The 24,130-nt window shown below is 35.9% G+C and overlaps 1 protein-coding gene across 3 annotated transcripts in view; it reads left to right on the top strand.

Annotated features, from left to right (window-relative positions):
• Positions 1–21,495, top strand: part of ACSL3 (acyl-CoA synthetase long chain family member 3) — a 51,299-nt gene extending 29,804 nt beyond the window's left edge. For all 3 annotated transcript variants that reach the window (XM_026664180.2, XM_087965026.1, XM_026664171.2), the window contains 10 exons: positions 1,929–2,082; positions 2,509–2,632; positions 2,881–2,952; positions 5,392–5,531; positions 5,945–6,117; positions 6,301–6,375; positions 11,172–11,363; positions 12,534–12,648; positions 14,211–14,368; positions 20,326–21,495. In XM_026664180.2, coding sequence (XP_026519965.1) covers positions 1,929–2,082; positions 2,509–2,632; positions 2,881–2,952; positions 5,392–5,531; positions 5,945–6,117; positions 6,301–6,375; positions 11,172–11,363; positions 12,534–12,648; positions 14,211–14,368; positions 20,326–20,489 — 1,367 coding nt within the window. In that variant the 3' untranslated portion in view covers positions 20,490–21,495. The remainder of the gene's footprint in view (positions 1–1,928; positions 2,083–2,508; positions 2,633–2,880; positions 2,953–5,391; positions 5,532–5,944; positions 6,118–6,300; positions 6,376–11,171; positions 11,364–12,533; positions 12,649–14,210; positions 14,369–20,325) is intronic.
• Positions 21,496–24,130: the final 2,635 nt, after the last annotated feature.

A 24,130-nucleotide genomic window follows, 5' to 3' on the forward strand; every position in this document is an offset into this window, starting at 1 on the left:
AGAGCATGCTTGGGCGTACATGTAGTTTCTGTTAGCAGCTCCTTAAAGTGTCTTTTTTCTAAGAACCTGTGGCTAACCCTTATTTATCACGCTCCTCTACAAAAGTGCAGTCAACCTAAAACAAATGTGCTTAATTCTTTTTGTTGATATCAGAGAGGAAAACTTTAAAAAAAGCACAAGAAAGAAATAAAGAATATAGTATTTATTTTGAGTTTTAGCAAAAAAAAATTCAAAGTAGCATTCACATAGAAACAAAGCGACACAAAATCTTTTTCTTCACAGTGAAAATAATTAATGTCACCATCTAAACCAGTTCTATTAACTTTACTGTCTGTTCATAGTGGGAGTATATAAGTATTTCCATCTCTGTGCATACAAAAGTTTTGCTGCAGTTATCATGGAAATAATTGTATAATATTTAATGTTATCAAAAAGTTAATGTTATCAAAAAGTTAAATGTACATTATACTTTATATTTAAAAAGTTGGAAGTGATCCTTTTTCTATTTTTTTTCCTTTGCACTTTTGCACCGTCCCGTTCCCTATCTTTTCCTTTTTAATTCCCTTTTCTTGTTTTTTATATTTTATATTTTTTCAGAAATGTAATAAAGTATATTTAAAAAAATAAATTAAAGAATATCATGGAAATATTTTTCATTCTAGTTTCAGTATACTATTTCAAAAGGCAACTGGAATTTTTTTTCCACTTGAAGATATTTCACTTCTCATCCAAGAAGCTTCTTCAGCTCTGACTGAAAGGTCTTCAAAAACAAAAGCAAGAAAGTCCGGTTGACTTTTGAAAAAGCATCTTTGGGACAACCATGATCTAGATCAGGGGTTGCCAACCTTTTGGACCTCAGGGACTACCAAACTTAAAATTTTAGATCCCAGGGACCATTAACTGGTTCTGTGAGTGTGGCCTAGTTTGTGGGTGTGGCTTGGTCATGTGACTGGCTGGCCATGGCTTGTATGTAAATATTATAAATATTTATATAAATATTGAATTTTTTATAAAAAGAGCAACTTTTACCCAAAATCAGGCAAAGCAGACAGGCAGATTGAGTTGCTCACAGAATCACAGATTCATTCAGAGATCTATCTATCTGCCATTGGCTAGCTCAGTCTGTCACATAAAATTTGCTTGCAAGCAAACTGATAAAATTTGCTAGCACGAAAATTCACAAAATTAGCTCACAACACACCATGCATGTAAATATTGAATTTTTTATTTTAAAAAAGAGCAACTTTTACCCAAAATCAGGCAAAGCAGGCAGATTGAGTTGCTCACAGAATCATTCAGTGATCTATCCGCCATCGGCTAGTTCAGTCTCTCAAATTTGCTTGTCATGAGTCTGCACTGAATTTGCTTGCAAGCAAACCTTGAGTCCTAATGGAGGTTTGGCTGTGCTGAGCTGAAGATCTAAAGACTAGGTAGAAAGCAAGAAATCCAACCATTTCCTGCTTCCTAGCTAATCTAAATCTCCTGGCACAGCAGAACAGATGATGGTCAGAAAAAGGAAAAATAGCAATTTAGCAGGCAAGTTTACCAGGTAAGGAGTGAGTGGGCGGGGAGGCTTCCCGCGGGCCATGTGGGCGGCGCAGCCTTGTGTTTCTGCGCAGCCTGGATTAATTGCTTTGTGGGGGTGCTCTGGGGGTGAGATTTCTCTGCGGCCCACCAAAATTTTCTCACGGCTCACCAGTGGGCTGCGGCCCACCGGTTGGCGACCGCTGATCTAGATGACCAAGAATCTCCATAGACATTTTTTTATTCTAGTATGACTGCTGAAAGCTTGCAAGATTCTGGATGTATTGGCTGTTCCTTTGTCAAGAAAAGCAAATTGGTTATATGTATTAGTATGTGTATGTTTGGGGACAATATAAAAATATTTTTATCTAATGAATATGTTTCTACCTTTTATTTTTGTGAAGAATCAAACAAACAGAAGTTGAAACCAGTATCATCAGACATTGCAGTTATTATGTATACAAGTGGTTCTACAGGAGTCCCAAAAGGTGTCATGATCTCTCATTGTAATCTTATTTCTAGTATAACTGGGATGGCTGAAAGGATTCCAAATTTGGGGTATGTATTAAATTTGCTTTAGGGATTTAAATAGCTTTTATATTTCTTTTCAATACTATAATCAATTATAATGCTTTCATTAAATCAGGGTTATAACCGAAAACTAAATAATAGAAGAAAATCTGACTGGAAAGAATGATTTCTTTGCAGTTGTGCTTAACTACTGTTAACAAGGAACAGTGAAGGAGAAAAGCTATTTAATAGAACTGTAAACAGTTTATATTCTTAAATGCATTTGGGCTTCATCCTTAGGGACATATGTGTTTTTCTTTGTACCATAAAAGAATATACATCTTTTATCCATATTGTTATGTTTTCTTCTGTTTGTTTTCTTGATGCAATAGTATGCCAAGATATGTTTTAGAATATGTTATCATCTTTGCAATGAATTGGCATAATTTGACAAATACCTTAATTTGTTTTCAGAGAGAAAGATACCTTCATTGGCTACTTGCCACTTGCTCATGTTTTAGAGTTAAGTGCTGAACTTGTTTGTTTGACCCATGGTTGCCGAATTGGTTATTCATCACCTCAAACTCTAAGTGATCAGGTAAGCTTTTTCAACACATAAACATCCCCACATTGACATCATACATTTCACAATATTTCCTAAATACAAAATGGAAGTGCTTGTCTTTAAAAAAAAAAAAACAGTGCTTTTTTTGTATTTCTGACAAAATATTCTTGGCCTATTTTCTGAAGTTATGGTAAAACATCTTTTTCTTTAGTGTAGGCTACATTGTGAACAAATAAAAACAGATTGGATAAAGGCAACATATTACTTTATTTTTCTTTCAGTCATCTAAAATAAAGAAAGGGAGTAAAGGTGATGTGTCTACATTGAAGCCAACTTTAATGGCAGCTGTTCCAGTAAGTTGATGTCTGCAATTTTAAAATATTGTTTAATATATGTGGAAAATATTTGTGAGCAGTCTGTGATCTATGTGATTATGGAAAGTATGATTTTAAAGAAAAATATTCATATTTGTGTATTGTATGCTTAGAACCTTCTTAAAAATGCATGAATAAAGAGTGATTGATAGCTTCACGCTGAGTAAGCAAAACCTGGAATATAAGGGAGCCAATTTTCAGGGACCAAGTTCACTGACCAAATAAACAAGAAAAGCTAATAGGCAACATAGTCTTTAACAACTTTTCCTTCTGTGGACAAAACCATAAGAAGGGAACAAGAAATAGCCTAGTTATTAGGAAATGCAGGTAAAATGCTTCCAATTGAGCATATCTGGCTTGGTAGAATACTTATTTGAAAAAAATGCTTGAACACATTCAATTTGGAATGAGCGTCCAAAAAGTTAGAATTTTAGGTGCATCATTACCATACAATACTCCTACAATTGTTGTGATAGAATAAATGTATAGCACATTGTAGTTTATCACTACTTGATGTAATTTATTGCTACAACTAGGAAATCATGGATCGAATATTCAAAAAAAGTCATGAATTGAGTGTGTACTAACTAATCAAGGGTTTTAACTATTCCACTAAATTTTGCATAGGTCAAAATCTAAATCAGTTACTGTATATAGTTCTAGGGAATATATTTTAAGAAGAATTTGGACAAATTAGAATGGGGTCAGAGAATGACAGTGAGGATAATTGGGGCCCAGAAATTAAGCCTTGTGAAGAAACATTGAATTGGGAACGTTGACTTTTGAGAATAGTACCCTTGAAATATATGAAGGGTTTTACAGAAAAGCCTGATGTTTTTATTCTACAGGACAGAATATGGGTGAAGTATATTTGTCAGGATAAGGGCTACTACGGAAAAATGCACATTTCCTAGGTCCCACTAGATGCAATATTTAAGGAAAAGAATCGAGTGTGCCCAGTTTATCCAACAGTTTATCCATCCTGCAACTAATTTTTTCTTCCAGACATTTTTTAATTAAGCTATTGATTATTATAAAACACAAAAGTAAATAAGAGAGCAATGAGGAGGGAAGGAAGAGGGGAAATAGAAGTGAGGAAAGGTAAAGAAAAGAAAAGAAAAAGAAGCATTGACTTCTGACTTTCTCTGTTGCAGTAAAATAAGGCATTAGGATCAAACCATAGCCATTTGTTTTTCCATAATAATATGAACAAGTCATTTCTATAAAGATCTATCTTATCTAACCTATAAAACCCAAAGCCAAAGTTACATTCTTTTCCACATCAAGCACTTAGGTTCTTTTCTTTAATCAGAGTAGTCAGTTTTGCCAATGGCAAAACCATCCTGCAAATAATTGGACTTTGTGCCATGTAAGGCTTTAGAGGAAATAACCAGTATCTAGAATTTCACCCAGAAAGAAAGAAACTTGAAGTCTATGCAGACTTCATAATAGCAGTATGATATGGATATGTACCACATACGAATACTACATTGTTTTAAACATGTAATATTAGTTAGAATTTGATAACTACAAATTAAAAGAAGCTTTAAAAATTTTACTTTTTTTTTGCTTTTTATTCCCATTTCAGCTGTTTGTGCCTTTTCCCATGAAAATAACATACGATTAATTTAAGGTGCTACAGAATAACTAAAAATGTGATTTATTTTCTAATTATGTTTCATGACTCATATTTGTTATATTATTAATGCTTTAAACATGTTAAAAAGTAATTAAAAAGGGAGAAAAAACTTGACAGCTTTATTAAAAGAAGTTCTGATAATGACATTGATGTATGGAGATTATTTAGGCATTTATGTCTTTTAAACATTTGAGTTGCATTTAGGATAGGTGTATATATAGCGATACACTTTTCCTTTCTAGGTAAGCATACCTCTGGCAGGAGATGGGAGAGGGAAAGGAGAAATGTAAATTTTAATTCAATTAACATTGTAAAAAAGCTTTCTAAATAAATTGGAATCTTTGGAATAGTTTTTGTAGCTGACAATCATGTAATTCATTGCTTGAAAAAAAAAAAAAAAGCAAAAAGCACTTTTCTGTGCTCTATGACACTGTGCATTCTTGTTTCCTCTGTCTTCCAGGCTTTCAAAGGCTCCTAACCATACAAAATGTATAGTCATTATAGCTTTATGTTAAAGTAGTGCTTAGGTACTTGAAAAGTAATGTGAATGTGAGCATGGGAAAAAAATTGGGACCTTTGTAATAATTTTTGATTACATTCTTTTGCAGTAATAGTTTCAAAGCTTTGCCTTTTATCTGAAATTGTATTCTTATATATTTGAATGTTCAAATTATTGGGGAAAATCTTAAGTTTTTATCTAATGTTAAACCAGATTACTGTAATGGAGTATAACCCACTGCAATTTATCGCTGCTTGATGTAATTTATTTCTATAACTAGGAAATCATGGATCGAATCTACAAAAATGTTATGAATCGAGTTAATGAAATGTCCAGTTTTCAGCGCAATTTGTTTACTTTAGCTTATAATTACAAGATGGAACAGATTTCAAAAGGCTACAGTACTCCAGTATGTGACAGGTTGGTAAGAGAGGTTGATTTGTTTTTCTCTATAGAGGAACATTTTTATGAAGGGATGCTAGGCTCCAAAAAAGAGCCCATTTGGGAAATAGTAGAAGTTAAGCTTATAAAACAGTAATGTTATTTTGGAAAGTTACTTCCAGTACACTGTTTAAAAGAAAATAATAATTTATTGTATAAATCTGTTTATCTGCCATTGGCTATAACATATATTCTTATTAGGGTGTGTTCTACTGAGAAGAGGATAATTTATTTTTTGGTAGCCATGTATAGGATACAGTTGCATTTTTTCTGAAACATCATTTTGCAAAGTTAGTTAAATCTTTGGATTGGTTGTATATGCCATGCCAGTTAAACTGATGTTAAGTAAAAGAAACAACTTCTTCATTTTCTTCTCCCCCCTCCCCTTTTAGCCTTGTTTTCCGGAAAGTCCGGATGCTGCTAGGTGGGAAGATACGGGTTTTACTGTGTGGAGGAGCTCCACTTTCTGCAGCAACTCAGAGATTTATGAACATCTGTTTTTGTTGTCCTGTTGGACAGGGCTATGGCCTGACAGAATCCTCTGGGGCTGGAACAATAACAGAAGGTCAGTAGTATTTGTAGATCAACATGGCAGTAGAGTGTAACAATATAATTGGGTGTTATCAGCATACTGGTTGATATTATTTCAAAACACTGACATTGCATATTGTTAGTTGTTTACAGACATGACAAATTACTACTGAAACTACTTCTGATTTTTTTTTTATTATATTTTCTTAAATTTCAGTTTGGGACTACACAACAGGCAGAGTGGGAGCACCCTTAATTTGTTGTGAAATCAAGCTGATGAATTGGGAAGAAGGTAGGAAGAAACTTTAATGATTGTATGATAGTTCTTTTGGAAAAGATTGAATACATTAACATATCAGAAAGGCTTGATCGTTAGTGGCAGAAATGAGGGCAGGTTCTCTATTTAGTTTCTCTGAGTTCTAAACTAAGCCTCTCTGAAGCTCATTAGATCTACCAATCCCTTCACCTTCCGTACATATGTCTGTGCCTTAAAAGCAGTGGCATTTCGTGTAGTTACTTTTTCCCTCAGTAATTCTTGCTGGACTTCAAACCCAACCTGCTGAAACTGTCCATAGTCACCAATGGGGGGAATAATCTTTATGGTAAAGGGTACTGTAATGCATATTCTGACATGTCTAACATGTCATATTCTTTTCCATCTGTATGTGCACATCATCAACACTGTCCCAGAGTGTGACACACAGTTCCTGCTTTTGTTTAGCAAAGATAGAACATTTCTTAATGGTTGGAAGCAATAACTAACATTTGGAGGACATCTGGGCATTATGTTGGTGACTTCCTGGGGTGTTTGTGTATATGTATTTTTCCTCAGTAATTTTGGGAGATTTTTATTTTTAAAAAAACATATAAGTTTGTTAGGAAATAAAGCACATTTTCAATAATTTTACTATCAACATTTGATCGGACATGATTCTGAGCTCTTAGGTTTCAGCCCCAGAGGATTCTGTCAGGCCATAGCCCTGTTCCTATCCCTGTTTTAGATTCTGTTTCAGTCCTGCTAAGTTTAAGACTAGCACCTCAAACTATCTTGTTCTAGGTTGTATAGTTCCCACCAGCATCTTATGAAATGCCTCTTAAATCCTATCTCATCAAAGTAAAGGGGAAGCTGATATCCTGAATCTCTTACGAAATTGCAGTGACTGAAAAAATCAATAATTCTCTTTTCCTTCAACATAGGAAATTAGAGATTTTGAATTTTTCACCTCATATAATGCTGATGCCATTAGCTTTGATAATTATCTCTGGAATTACGGACATTTGTTTTTCAATATTATTGTTAATATCAACTATATTTATTTGTTGTCTCAATGTCAGGCTACTCTAGACGGCTTACAATAATAAAAAGGAAGAAATGAAAGAGTTGTAAACAGAACAGAAGTAAGATAATAGAACAATAAATTTTCTTAGACATATAAATAAACAAAAGTTTTATCGATTATGTGCCATCTACCCAATTAACAAAAATGAAATAGCACATAAAATAAAAAAAGTAATAAAATCAGGATACACCATAAAAAGTCACCATAAAAAGTAGCATATACAATTATAAAATACTAGTAATTAGGAATCTTATTTTGTTAATAAGATGTTTTAAAAAAGAGACCCATCACCATTCTCAGCATTTGAGAATGTGCTGATTGTTATCTATGACAAAGTCATTTATAAAGACTCAGAAGCGCACCTTCCCTGTAACAATGTCTGTCTTCTGAAAAAAGATTCCCCCAAGATCTGGATAGCCCCCATTCTGCCTTTGTTTAGAGGAGCTATGAAGACTTATTCATCCAGCCCTTGTTACTGCTGGCCTCCTGCAGTTTGGTCCATCTGATCTTACAGGTTTTTATTTGTAGTCTCTCGGTGCCTACTGTCAGGTTGGAAGCCATATTAGCTGATGGTTTTCTGGAATGCTGACACTCACTGTTTGTGTTGCAGTTTCATCTAATGAGAAGAATAAGAGCTGGATTGCTGGTTATAAGAGGCCATCTTGATTTCAAAACACTTTGTACTTTTGTCATTTTTATTTTAAAAAGTAATACATCTTCTATGCTACTGTGTTCTACATATGGATAATTGTGATCATTATATGAAGCCATTAGGAAGTTTGCTATTTAAAATATTTATTTGACACAAAATGAGAAAATAGATGTTCTCTTTCAGCTGAGGTATGGGAGCCCTTGTGGTATAGTGAGATGTTGGAATAGGAGCAGGGACACCCAGGTTTAGAGTTCCAGCTAAAACTGTGAAAAAAGAGAGACATCCCGATCTCTGGAACTAAAAACTTATATTGTTCACTAAGCTTTGGTTAGTTAATTGTTTAATGTTATATAAAGGCAAATATCTCCTTAACAGTAGTTTTACACTCTGACGATGTTAGCAGAGGCTAACGAAAGCTTAGTGAACAATATAAATTTTTAGTTCCAGAGATCGGGATGTCTGTCTCTTTTACACACACACACACACACACACACACACACGAATATGAATGAGAATATATATATATATATATATATATATATATATATATATATATATATATATATATATATGTATATGTATATGTATATGTATATGTATATGTATATGTATATGTATATGTATATGTATATGTATATGTATATGTATATATATATATATATATATATATATATATATATATATATATATATATATATATATATATATATATATATATATGAATATGGTATTCAGCTTTGTTCGGGTATTTTCCCACGTCATTCCCACATCATATATATGAATATATACAGATACATACATACATACATATCAAGAGAAAATATAATTCCCCTTGGTAAGAGGGAATCTATGAACTCAATTTTCCCCAGAAAGATTGTATATAGATTAATAGTTGTCTTTTTGTATCGTAATTTGATTTATATCTAGGGAACATGCCCTGTGATATATCATAGATGGGATAAGGCAACATAGATTTAGGGATCCTGAGTTTTTGTGTATTAATAGCAGCAAATTCCTCTGACTGTTGGTTGAATAAGTAACATGTTGCATGACTATACACTTCCTTCCAGGTTGATTTTTTATTTCAGTATAAAAATATTAATATTATTGTTGATATGTGACCTGTCCTCAGGCGCAGACATTGATCTTGTCATCTCAGGAGAATATTTTATTTATATATTACTAAAACTGTCCTGTCAGTTTGTCTGTTTGCAACCTTAAATTAGCTCAAATGGTGCCTCATAGTATATTTTTGAGACAAGGTATCAAATTTGGTAATATAAAGAATGCATACAAAACCGGGATCATTGCTTTCATGCAATTGAAATATCAGTGATTTCTCATCAGTTCTATTTGCAAAGTTGTGACAGCTATAATAGCTTTGTGGTTAGCAGCAATCAAATTGTAATTTTCATCTATACCTCTAGAAAACCTTCTCCCAGCAAAATGGCATGCAATTTCAAAGGTCAGCCAAGGAGGAGGACAAGGCTTCACCCAGGGTTCTGCTTTAGGGACATGAGGGGAGGGAAAACAGTGCCACCCTATATTATACATGGAAAGTAGGATGATCAAACAGGTCATCAGTTGTCTAGTTTTAATTTATTTATCAAATTTATATGGCTGCCTATCTGACACAAGGTGAATTTGGGGGGCATACAATAAAACCAACAATTTACACATGTGCTAAAATCATTTAAAACATTTCAATTAATATTAAAACCAAGATCATGAGAGAGTTAAAATCAAAATGTTATATGTATTGTAGCTACTGTGCAGATTTTCCTGCTGTCAGGAGAGGTGTTTTGAGGGCTTTCTGAAAGACAGAGAATTAGCATCCAATGAGTGTATGTTGACAACTTTATAAGTATTATAAAGAAATCATTAAAATTTGCAGAAGTATACAGTTCTTTTTGTAATATAGAAGCAAAGTGCATGCATGATACATGCCTTTTTAATATATATTTTCTAGTTGCACTTCCTATAGCCAGATCTTAAAATAAGTAATCTGTCACATTTGAACCATTTTTTTTAAATGCAAGATGAGAGATTACCAATACTTTTTGAATGTTTATTCTATTTCAAGTAGTTAGGGTTCTTTCACTAGATATTGCATTTTAAAATTATATACTTTAAGTATGATTGATAAATAAATATTAAGTGAAGAGAATACACAGAAGAGTTCGCTGGCCTTAAAATGTTATTTCCATAATATTTGCAATGACTTTATTAAAATTCTAATAAATTATTTTTGCGGTTTATACTTGGATCACACAATGGAAAATTTTAGTCATTGTTAATAAGATAAATATAAAAGGCTAGTACTGTGGAACTGGCACTCTAAAAACTGTGATAACTGGATTATACTGGATTTAGCTAAAGAAGCTTTGAATTCAAATATTTATTATAGGTGCCATTTTTGGGCCTATTACACACACCCTTTTCACTTAGCCTGTTTGCATAATTTGTTTGTAACTACATAATTACTGAAAAAATTAACCTTTTTACTCTGCAAAGCTGAGTTTATTTTGAATGTTTTGGGAATGGTAGAAAGAAAACTGAACATTGCATTTTGATTCCAAGCTAAGTCAGCCCTTTTTGGATTTATTTTTCTTGAATAGAATTTATGGATTGATAAAAACTTCATTTCAGTTCTTAGCCAACCAACCAGATGACCAGTGTTAAATGATAGAACAACCACCTCTATCTAGGATGCTGGAAATACAGTTGTCAATTCATTGTTTAGAATTATACCTGCAGTTTTAATTGTTGTATTACACAGTTCACTTTGTCTAGTTGAGCCATTTGCACAGTAACCACTTGTATGTGTGTATGTGTGATTGCATACTTTCTAGTCCATCAAAGTGTTTCATTGTAGAGCTCTTCCAGTCCACATTCTCAGTGTATCCTTCGTGTATTGTAGTTTATATTTCCTTTCTTGTTTTCTTTCATACCAACACAGCATTCTTGTTTATAAATAATAATAAAAAACCAAAACTAGCACATTGCAAATTGGAATTACTAGCTACATCATTGGCTGGAACAGGAACACATTTACAGCTTCACTTGTGTTGAATTTGAAATATATCTGTTCTATAGGTGGATACTTTAATACAGATAAGCCATACCCTAGAGGTGAGATTGTTATTGGTGGTCCAAACATAACTATGGGATACTACAAAAATGAAGAACGAACCAAGACTGAATTTATGGTTGATGAGAATGGAGAGAGATGGCTCTACACTGGAGATATTGGGGAATTCCAATCAGATGGGTGTCTAAAAATTATTGGTGAGTGTAGTGTGCAGAACTTAATTGAAATACTTTTTGCTGCAAAATCATTTCACCATGGTAGATTTGGTTCTCTATTATTTATTTGAATATATTTAATGCTAAATATATGTATGTTCTATTGAGAGTTTATTTCTTGCTTAGAATTGTATTTATTTTTATTATGTTGGAGAGTCAGTTTGGTGTTACACCAATCACTACAGTGATTAAGGTATCATGCTAGAAACTGGTAGACCAAGAGTTTAAATCTGTTTTAGGCATAGAGCTAGTGGGTGACCTTGGACCAGTCACTTTCAGTCCTAGAAAGGAGATAATGGCAAATCACTTCTGAAAAACTTTGCCAAGAAAAATGCAGGAATTTGCCCAGGCAGTCTCCAAGGAAATGATTGAACAGAGGAAAACAGAACACTTGATTTATTGGATTTATTAATGCTCTCCCTAGAATAAGCCTGTAATATTAGATTAGTTTTCTCTAGCTGAAGCATCTTCCAAATATATATATTTAAATTCTCAGAATTCCTAGTCAGTGATGATTGGTAAGAGTTCTGGGTGTTGAACACAATTGGGAAGAATGTAAGACACAATTTATTAAATTTACATATTCTTACAATCAGGGTAACTACTCAGTTGCAGAACAATCTTGTGTATGCTTATTTAGAAGTAAAAGTCTATATCTTTGTTGTTTTCTTTTTGTCTTTTTGGACAATATAATATCTTTTTGGATATTTAGACAATGTCTTTTTGGATATATTTTTTTGACAACCCTCTTTATTTACTAAATAGTGTTTTTGATGTAGTTATTAGACTAAATATGAGATGATTAGAGTTCTGGGAAGATACACAGTGGGCAAGACATTGCATTAACTTTGTTATTTTAATATATTGGGTTAATTTCCAAGTCAGTATTCATTTTGACAGTAGTTTATACTTTAATTATGGTTTACCATTATGTGTGAATTTATTTAGAAAACTCAACATAAAAGCTAAGACATTTTGGACTTAAATGCATATTGCTGTAAGCTAATAAAAGTTGTCCTATACAGATTTGTTAAATGCAAATAATCTTAATGCAGAAATGAATAGTAGGCCCATCATAAATCTTAACTTTTTACATATAGTTTTCATGTCGTTTATTCATTATAACATTCATTTTAATTTCCCATTCAATAGATCGTAAAAAGGATCTTGTAAAACTTCAAGCAGGTGAATATGTTTCTCTTGGAAAAGTTGAAGCAGTTTTGAAGAATCTTCCCCTGGTAGATAATATTTGTGTATATGCAAGCAGGTAAAGCTGTATAACTTTATGTTCATTTTTGCATGGGCAACAAATATTTACTAGAAATGTCTTTTCTTGGTATTGTGTATTTTTATGAAAAATACAGTCATTGCCTTTTAAACCTGTTCACATTTTGTAGAAAAAATATATTTCTTTTCGCTGTATTCAATATTAGGCACTGTTAGGTTACTTCAGTTAATGTTGAATTACTGTCCAGAAATGCCCATATTTAACTGTTTCTGAAAGATAGTTGTTGATAGGTTTTTTTTCTCCCAATGCCCCCAGAATCAGAATTTTTGTATGATCCCTCAACTTAGAGCCTGTTTGCTTATTACAGCTGTGTATACTAGACTAGAAAGAGACTTTTTAAAATCCTGAAGTTCTCCCTCCCACAACTATCTCACCAGGCAGGTTCCCTAGAGTAACTTGAAGCCCTGACTCACCCATCACCTTTCTCTGCCTTTTTAAGAAAAATAAAGAGCTCCAAATAAGAAAAGTAGAGAATAGATTTTTGCCTGAGGAAAAAGATCATGTTTCTGCCTGACTAAGTTTATTGTTTGTTTTTCATTTTGTGTTTTTAGTTGATAAAGCATTTAACTCTCAAATTCCAATCTCTTTTGTTTCTTCCTTAATAACTCTAGAGGTTTAATAAATTCAAATCCACTAGTCATTAGATGAAAAAATATCTATGACCTACAGTTCTAGAATGCTTTCTTGCCTTTCCTATTATTTTATTGTTACTAGTCTAAGACTTCTCTCTTCTCCCAATTTAACATATTTTCATTATTTTGATGTCCAAATTCTGTTTTGTCATGTTGGTTCTATGAGACCTTGCAGTTAAGTTCCTGGTATATAAGGTATCTTATAATAATAATAATAAAACTTACGATAATGCTTAGGATAATAAGAAAGTTACATTAATTTTTATTTATATTTTTAAAATTTTGTATCATGTGTTTTTTGTTTTACATTCTTAATTTTATACTATAAAATGACTAGAGAAATTATGTAGCAGTATAAAATTATTATTTAAAATAGACTTATTCTCTGGAGCACCCAAGAACCAATGAGTGAAACTTTTTAGTAAGAAATCCAAACACGAAATAAGGAATAATTTCCTGACTGAGAGAGTTATTAAGCAATTCAGTCTGCTTTCTGAAGTTGTGAATGCTCTATCACTGAATGTTTTCAATAAAATATTGGATATATATTTCTCCAGGGTGGTATGAGGAGTCTGTATTGAGCATAGGATTGGATCAGAAGACCTCTAAAGTCCCTTCCAACTTTGGCAATTAAAAGAATCTTCTATAATGCAATTGTGTTACTAAATATATCTGATTTATAACCAATATGATGGATTTCCTGCATCTTTGAGGAATATAAAAACAATGTATTAAGAATTGTGAAAAAATTGCTGTCACAATTGAAACCTTTGTGACTAAAGTAATATTACTTCATTATATTTGGGGGGAAAGTTTTTAGAAAAATATATAATGAACGTGTAGAAGATTACTAACATTTTATAAAACAGATGAGCAACTTAATTATGAAATTGTATCTCTTTGTATTAGTTTCCATTCTTTTATCATTGGATTTATTGTGCCAAATCATAAAGAACTTAAAGAGTTAGCAAGAAAGAAAGGATTCAGAGGCACTTTGGAAGAGATCTGTAATAATTCTGAAGTGGAGAAAGAAGTACAGAAGCTTTTAACTGAGGCTGCTAGAACAGGTAAGTTACCAATTTTGTTCAAGTTACCATGTAAAACAAACTAAAATTAATGAGGATTCACAAGGATCCCCTAGAGATATTCTGAAATATATTCTTAAGATTCATATTTATTATTATTACAACAGGATAGGGACAAACAAATCTCACAGAATTGCCCAAACTTGTATCTCAACACCCTGTTTCTCATTATGACAAACCAGATGATTCCAAGAAGCCCAGAAGAAGCACCCATGTGCCCAAAATATAAAAAGTGTTTTATTTTCAACTCAGAATATTGAATCTTGGAAATTCTACCAAATACTGGATCAGCCATGATTCAGCAGACACAAAAATTATAACCCTTTTTTTATGTTTGGATCATGGGAAAAGCAAGAGTCAGAAGTAATCTCTTTGGCTTCCAATTTATTTATTTATCAATCAGTCACGTTTATATAATCTGTGTGCCCATTGGACAATAAGAAAGCGATGTAGAAGCTGTTATATTTTGCTGCCAGTCATCCATATTTTTTCAATGCAGATTGGTGGCCTTATTCCTAATTTTCCTTACATTTTAAGTCACTTGCGCTGGGTGGATAGGTTTCAGATTGAAAGGAATGAGAGAAATAAATCCGAATTCTGAACTCTCACTACACATAACCCTTTAAGCAGATTCTTTTTTTTTTTTTTTTTTGAGAGGAGACATGCTGGCAAAAATAAATTTTGATCTTCCTGTGGTTGCCATTTCTGCAACCAGGAGCCCTGTCTACCAGGGAAATGGCCAGTGTGGACTTGTCATCCCTTTCACTCTTGGTCACAAAGGCTAGAAAATGCAAATACTTCTCAAACCCAAATGTTCAGCCACTGCATGATTTTACAGTCTGGCCTGCCAATTTCCCCTGGAGTTCACCCAAGGATATTTCTAAGAAGAAGAAAAAAAACAAAACGGCTTATTGTGGCTGTCTACATATTGTAAAGGTTCTTCATAAAGAAAGCTTGAAGAGCAGAAATTGCTTGCCTATAAATTTCTACTCGCAGGGATCTAAAGTACCTATAAAAGTTGCCTCAAAGTCAGAGGCAACCAGAACCCTTAATACCAGTCCCCATTATTCCAGCTGAAGCATCTATTCAGCATTGAGTCCAAGGTTGTTTCTTCCTTTTGGGCTCTTTCTCTAATAAGTCTTTTAACAACCAGATCCAGAACAGCTGCTTTGTAGCACATGCTTTTTAAATGCCTGATGGTTCACTTCATAATTCTACCCAGATTAACAGATACCTCTGCCCCTACTTCAATCTATGTCAGGAACAGTCGGGATATAATTATTTCTTCCTGCTTTACTGCTGTACACAGAAGAATGCAAAATATAACAACCAGTGCTTAAAAAATATTAAATAACTTCCAATCTGAGCAACTAAAACAGAACACTGAAAATATCTCAATCTGGAACAATCAAGTTTCTAGAATAACATATCAAAACAGCCTTTTCAATTATACATAAACAATATTTCTGTGCACAAGATAGTGCACGTACAACGTATTTTTCAGTGCCATCCTTCTGTTACTATTATTTACTCAGATGCAGATTTTCTTTGAAATAAGAAATAGTCACTATGATAACTGTTTACAAGGCCAGATGAATTGCATTCTATTGAAGAAAGTTTAATATACAGGTAATTCTTGATTTATGACCACAATTGGGACCAGAATTTTCATTGCTAAACAAGGCAATTGTAAAGTGAGTTGTGCCTGATTTTGCGACATTTTTTTGCCAGAGCAATTAAGCAAATCACTGCAGTTGTTAAGTGAATCTGCATATTCCCATATACTTGTTTAGAAGCTACTGTGAAAGTTGCAAATAGCCGTCACACGACCCCAGAACACTGCAACTATCATAAATGTATGCCATTGCCAAGCACCCAAATTTTAATCATAAGACCCCAGGGATGCTGCAGTGATAGTAAGCGTGAGGACTGGTTGTAAGCAGTGGTGGTATTCAATTTTTTCCCCTACTGGTTCTGTGGGTGTGGCTTGGTGGGGAAGGGTCATGTGACTGAGTAGGCATGTCCAACTTGCCGTCACTTGCCCACGCCCACTCAGTCACATGACCCCCACCAAGCCACGCCCACAGAACCCTGTAGGAAAAAAATGAATTTCTACCTATCTACCTATTTTCTGCCCAGGCAGGCCTGACCTAATCTGTGAAAGGCCTGGCCTAATCCTGCATGCTGCCCACTCTCCCACCAGTCACATGCGTCACCCCGTTTCCCCACTTTCAGAGGCCCGGCCCTTAATCTCCCTATTTCCACCCCCATGACTGCCTCTTTCGTCGTCCCACGGCCGTGACTTTACCTTCTTCCCGCAGCTAGCTGTCAGGGAAGGCAAGCCAGGGTTGAGCCATTGTTGTGGCTGAGCTCCCTGCCAGCCTACATCTAGCCCTTGTCACAAGATGCCTGCAGCTGCTGTGTGTTTTTTCGGCAAGGCTGGACTCCAGCCACACTGAAAAAAAGATGTGGCTATAGGCTTCTTGCAGCGAAAATTACCGCTCCGCTTCTCCAACGCATCACCACCGCTGCATTCTAGGCGCCGGCCACTCAAGTCCACCCCATTGAGCCCGCTGCACCAAAGAGACTTGCCCAAGCAAGTCCGAGCAGAGTGGTGCCGCAGGCAATAGAGTGAACTTGCATGGCCAGTGCCTAGAACATGGCGGGGGTGGCGCATTGGGAAACCAGAGCAAAGCCAGAGGTTGGTAATTTTCACTGCAAGAAGTCTACAGCTGCCACGTCTTTTTGCCACTTTGCTGGCCGGAACCAAGCCGGGAGCGGCGGCTGGAGGATTCTCCTGCTAGCAAAGAGTTGGTGGCTGGAGGCTTCTCGCACCACTTTTACAAGCGTGAAGGGCCTACAGCTGTCACTTCTTTGCTGGCTGGAACCGAGCCAGGAGCGGCGGTTGGAGGATTCTCCTGCCAGTAAAGAGGTGGCAGCTGGAGGCTTCTTGGGGGGATAGCAAGACTCGGCCAGGAGTCAGAACGCAGCCCTGTTCCTTTTTGGTCCCTCCCTTTGCATTGAAGTACCTTAAAGGGACAGGCTGGGGTGGCTGCCTTCCGAGCAGCAGCGGAGCAAAGTGAAGGGAGGCAGAAAAGTTCACCCAAGTCTTCCCCTTCTCGGGCATACACAGAGCATGTGCAATGCATCTCACAGTGCCACAGGGACTCACCCACGCACCGTCTCCTCGCAGAAAGTCCTGGCCTCACGTGTGCACGTGTGAGGTCCTGGGACCTTCTGCTAGGATATGGCGTGTGGGCTACCGGCTCGGTTCTGGCTGGCTAAAAAGCAGCAGCCCTTGTTCTTCGCACCACGGTGCACCTGATTGCCTGCTGTGCCAGAGTGGAGGTACTTGCCCAGGCAAATCCCTCTGGCGCAGCAGGCAGAACAGGGTGGCGATGGTGGTGAGACTAAAGCTCTTTTTTGGCGCATTCAAAAAGCGGAGGCTGGTAGTTTTTGGTGCAAGAAACCTCCAGCCAGCTGGCTCGGTTCCGGCTCGCGAAGAGGCATCAGCTGGGAGGCTTCTTGCACTGAAAAGGCTTTCAGCCTGGCTTGCCTTCCCTGGCAGCCAGCTGCGGGAGGAAGGTAAGATTTGTGGCCACGGAGGATGAAAGAGGCGATTATAGGGGAGGAAGCGAGGAGATTAAGAGCCAGGGCTTCTGAAGGAGGGGAAAATAGGTGACACATTGCACTTAAGAGAGAGTGGGTGGCGAATGGGCAGCAACTCCGGGGCAAGGCCGGAGCCAGGGAATCACGCATTCTCCAACCTAGCCAAGGCAGCCAGCGGTTCCAGGGTCTCAGGGAATAGCATGTTCCTGGGGGCCCGGCCCCGACCCAAGGCAAAGGGTCAGCGGGTAGCATGCATTGCTTACCTTTGGTGAGCTGAGCTGACCGGGCATCAGCAAAGCAACTGGTGAGGCAATTAGTTGGGCCACATGGCGAAGGCAACATATATAGAGTGGGGTTGGGCGGGGCGAGCATCAAGCAGCCGGAAAAGTGAGTGAGCATCGAGCAGCCAGAAGAGGCGAGTGAGCAGCGACTGGGCGACTCGGTTGGGGGGGGGCGTGGCCAGACAGAAGTCGCCACCAGTTCGGCGACCCAGGCCAAATTGTTGCTGCCGGTTCTCCTGAACCAGTGCGAGCCGGCTGAATACCCACCACTGATTGTAAGTCACTTTTTTCAGTGCCATTGTAACTTTGTTCACTAAATGAATGGTTACAGATCAAGGACTACCTGTATTATGTTATCTTTAAGAAATTCTGGAAAAATAGTAAATAGTCAGACAATGCCTCTGTTTTTAAAATGGACAAAAGATCTATGGAACCATAGGTCTCATACTTATACTTTGAAATAGTTTAGAATTTCAATTCTGCCTTAAACAGAGACAGCTGGGTGATTTCGGTCAGTCATTCTCTCTCATTCTTAAGAAGAAAGCAGTGGCAAATTACTTCCAAAAATATAACCAAGAAAACTTCAGGGGCTAATCCAGAAGTCAGTAATGTCTTGAAGATATCCTTCTCCCCATCCCCAAAAAGCCTTGGCAATAATTATATTACAAACTAAATATATGCCAGTAGATGTAGCTAAACAAAAGCCTATTTATAATATGATTTTAAATTATGGAAATGTCCGTTTTATTTTGAATTTATCAAATAATATCTAGATTTTATGGTTGGATTTGGATACTATAGTTAAAAATAATTTAGATAAATTCAAAATAATTAAGAAAAATGGAATGATTATTATCAGAGGACTAAAAACCAGGTGCCATGAAGAGATCTTGAAAGTAGTGGGAATTTTAATCATGGGATGGGAAGAAAAGATATTGCCTAGAAAAAGCTTAAATCTGCTACTTCAGCTGGCCCCTACCTTTTGAACACCAGGGATTGATTCCATGGAGGGCACTTTTTCCACTGATTAGGAGGGCATGGTTTTGCATGTTGCCTGGATCCTATGTGTGCCTAGATGGGGCATCACTCACTTGCATGGCCCAGTTCCTGGGAGGCTGCTGAAGGGTGCCAGACCATGGCTGAGGTTTGGGAACCCCTGTTTTAGTCCATTATTCCAGGATGTGGGCTACCAAATAACGCACCTTGTAGAAGGTAAATTCTAATTCAATAATTCAAAATATATTTTTCCAACATCAAAATAATGGAAATGGTTATACCACTACTTTGCTAGATTTGTTCAAAAAGAGGCTGGCTAGCCTTCCATCAGGGATACTTTAAATAGGAAAATGTTAAATTCATCCACTGAACTGGCTACTGAACTTGATTGTGCAAATACTATAGTGCATTCTAACTTTTATAATTTGACTTTTCTCACTGAGTTTGTATAAGAGCTTTTTAAAGACTTCACAGCTATCCATCGTTAAATTTTGGATCTAGACAGTTCAATAACAAATACTGCACTGTATTTCTTAAATCTTGCTGCCCTCTTTATAATCTTAAATTTTAATATTATTTCAAAAAAAGAGAAAAAGTTCTTTCCCACACTATGCATTTCTTAATATTTGTAATTGCCATATCCCTGATTCCAGGTGAAATAACCCAGAGGTTTTAGATACTTCTCATAAGCAAATGTGTTAAAATTTAGTGTTAAAATAAGAGCCACGGTGACGCAATGGTTAGAATGCAGTACTGCAGGCTACTTCTGTTGATCACCGGCTCAAAGTTGGGTGTCACTGGCTCAAAGTTGACTCAGCCTTCCATCCTTCCAAAGTTGAGAAGGTGAGGACCCAGATTGTTGGGGGTAATATGCTGACTCCGTAAACCACTTAGAGAGGGCTGTAAAGCATTGTGAAGTGGTATATAAGTCTAAGTGCTATTGCTATTTTATCTTTTTGTGCATCTATTCCAAGTTCATAGCATTTGTTCCAGGATTATAATAACCTTTTAAATATATAATTTATAAGCTAAAATTTTATCTTTCTGTTACAGCTAATCTGGAGAAATTTGAAATACCCCTTAAAATTCGGTTGTCCCCTGAACCTTGGACCCCTGAAACGGGTTTGGTGACAGATGCCTTCAAACTAAAGCGCAAAGAGCTTACTGCACATTATCAAGAAGATATTAATCGAATGTATGGAACAAAAGTAAAATAACTCATCCCTCTCTTTTTCTCTCTTTGTCTTTTTTTTATATATCACTTTGCTATGGTGAGCTCAGATCAAATAGGAAATACTTGAACTCTAAGTCCTACCACTTGGGACCAACCTTAAAACATCTCTCCTTCCGTTTTATTTTATTTTTTTCCTTCCTTTCAGCATATGCTGTTACTTCTGATAATATCACCATCTTTAAACTGGCAGGATTAGTAAAATTCTAAGACAGCATTTTTTGTCTGTCTTCATTTGTTCCAGTCTCTTGAGCTATCTTGTTAATGTGCAGATTTTCCTATAAATCCATTTGGACTACCATGATTTTGAAGCCTCAAATTTTTAAACCGGATTTATAATCCTGTATAATGTTCTGTTTATTTCTAACTTTTTTGAAGTTTGGCTAAATAGAGGAAGAACTTGGCTATAAAACAAATTATTATTCTAAGCCTTTTTTACATACATATTTAAATATTCAAGAGCTATCAATGTGAAATTATGTACATTGAAATCATTTATAGTTGGAAATCATTGTTAGCCAGAAGATGGAGGTTATTTGTTGCTGTGCAATTATTTTGGATCAAATTATAAGAGAAATTGTCTATGATTCTGACTAATAGAGAACAACTGAAATATATGCCTGACAATTTCCTCCTACGTATATATTTTATTTTTAATCTCAGATAAGGAAAATGGTCATGGCAAATGCTGTATGTGTGCAAAAGAAAGTATATCAATATTTTAATCGTGCAGAGTATGCTGTCACATAGAAAACATTACATTTGTGAATCACCTCCTTAACATAGGTAATTCACTTTTCAAAATGCATTTAGACCATTTAACAAAAAAATTGAATTATTGAACTAGTGAGAACTCAGTTTTAATTGAATTACATTTTGATTGTAATGTGTTTTACTTAATAGATCGTTTATTGTATTGTTTTACAGTTCAGACCTATTCCTTTTACTTGTGTGTGTAAATCAACAGTTCAATTAAAAACATTTAAAGTCCATTATGGCCATTTCCTGCATGAGTCAGCTAAAATGGATCAGCATTCTTGCATACCTTTCAATGGGGAAGAGGGTATGATGGGATGGGAAAGTTCCCTGTATCAGTTTATAATGGATTGTGTACTTGGAGTCTATTTCCATTGAACCATTGTTCGTTTTTATATTCCCTTTGTTTTAACTATCATGAATGATGATAGAAGGGATATTTTTAATTACCTGGTTATAGGAATCTTGGTTGTATTATTTGGAAAGAATGTAAACAATTCTTACTAGTTACCTATTCTTGTGGACATAATCCATGTCAATTTTCTTTGGATTTCTAAATATTGTTTTATGCACTAAACCTGTCACTTGACAATAAGTTCCATTTTTACAGTCCCTTTGAAATAGTACTGTAAAATATTTGGCTCTTGACCATCTGCTGTTGTTCATATAGATGTTTTTGCAAAAACAGAGCAGACCTGACCCCAAACTGGGAAAAGCTCAGGTGGACAATGGAAATGTGTTTTTCTTGTGATTCAAGAGATGATGATTGTTCTCTTCCGCATGAGTATCTATATTTCATGATGATTTAAAGTTCCACATATATAAGGTCTAAATATGAGTTTTCTTTATCCAATTATACAGGCAACTTGAAAACATGAAACATGTTAGCAACTGTTATTTGCAAATAGCAAAATGCTTTTATTTCCTTTCTGTGATGCAACAAACTAGCACATGATTTTTAATCTGTATCTGAATAATGCGGCAATGATTACAAAATTGTTTTGAATACTGTTCAGCCAACATTAAGCACTTTTGAAGCCATTGGTTTCAGTTGACAATTTAGAAGTGTCAAACTCACGGCGTCACAGCATCACCTGACATATCGGGACTTTTCCCCACCTTCACTAAACTGGGTGTGGCCATGGCCAGTGTGTAATGCATCTGTCCTGTAGGCCGGTAGTTTGACAGCCCTGATTTAGTGCTTGTTGCTTCTTTTTCTGTCTGAAGTGGTGGATTTCCAACTCTTTAATTTTGCATAGACTGTGCTATTATATGCTTCCCACTATGCCTTTTAATTGAGAAACAATACAATTTGGTTATATTTTAATTAGACAAAAATTGTGTACAGTGGAACATTTTCTTCTAATATGCAGAGATTAGAACAGGAGGTTATTTATAATGGTTTAAGAATACTGAGAGTTATCTGTATTGGGTTCCAGTTCATGAAAATGTTATTTTGCTTACCATATAGAATGAAATTGGTTAGTGGAAAAATACAAATTTAAAAGTCCCCATAATTAAATCAACAATGTATGTTTTTCTGTTAAAATTCACTTTAAGTATACTTTGTAAAAAAATATATGAAAACTAGGTGTGTGTTGTAAAAAAACCTAATGAATATTGTCTGGATTTCACATATTTCTAGTTCTATTGTATAAAAACTGAGTGCGACATTTGGATACAAACTAATCGTCTGTTTTAATATTTGGATTCTTTGGGGCTAATCTGTCACCGATATTTCTAGAATTGTTTAAATTTATTCCTCCATTTCGAAGGATTATGTGAAGACTTGAAATATGTAATGGGAGAAACTACATACAGGTGAAACTCGAAAAATTAGAATATCGTGCAAAAGTTCATTTATGTTAGTAATGCAACTTAAAAGGTGAACCTAATATATGAGATAGACTCATTACATGCAAAGCAAGATCGTTCAAGCCGTGATTTGTCATAATTGTGATGATTATGGCTTACAGCTCATCAAAACCCCAAATCCACAATCTCAGAAAATTAGAATATTACATGCAATCAATAAAACAAGGATTGTACATAGAACAATATCGGACCTCTGAAAAGTATAAGCATGCATATGTACTCAGTACTTGGTTTGGGCCCCTTTTTTAGCAATTACTGCTTCAATACGGCGTGGCATGGAAGCTATCAGCCTGTGGCACTGGTGAGGTGTTATGGAAGACCAGGATGCTTCAATAGCGGCCTTCGGCTCTTCTGCATTGTTCGGTCTCATGTCTCATCTTTCTCTTGGCAATGCCCCATAGATTCTCTATGGGGTTCAGGTCAGGCGAGTGTGCTGGCCAATCAAGCACAGTAATCCCAGGTCATTGAACCAGGTTTTGGTGCTTTTGGCAGTGTGGGCAGGTGCCAAGTCCTGCTGGAAAATGAAGTCGGCATCCCCATACAGCTCATCTGCGGAAGGAAGCATGAAGTGCTCCAAAACCTCCTGGTAAACGGCTGCGTTGACCCTGGACTTAATGAAGCACCGTGGACCAACACCAGCAGATGACATGGCTCCCCAAATCAACACAGACTGTGGAAACTTCACACTGAACTTCAAGTAACTTGCAGTGTGTGTCTCTCCCTTCTTCCTCCAGACCCTGGGTCCTTCGTTTCCAGTGAGATGCAAAAGTTGCTCTCATCAGAAAAGAGGACTTTGGACCACTGAGCAACAGACCAGTTCTGTTTTTCTTTAGCCCAGGTAAGATGCTTCTGACATTGTCCAGGAGAGGCTTGACAAGAGGAATATGACATTTGAAGCTCATGTCCAGGATCCATCTGTGTGTGGTGGCTCTTGATGCACTGACTCCAGCCTTAGTCCACTCCTTGTGAAAGTCCCCAACACTTTTGAATGGCCTT

The sequence above is a fragment of the Notechis scutatus genome, chromosome 4 (assembly GCF_049901735.1).
Source record: "Notechis scutatus isolate UNSWTSFEM ecotype Mainland chromosome 4, rNotScu1.2, whole genome shotgun sequence".
Classification (NCBI taxonomy): domain Eukaryota; kingdom Metazoa; phylum Chordata; class Lepidosauria; order Squamata; family Elapidae; genus Notechis; species Notechis scutatus.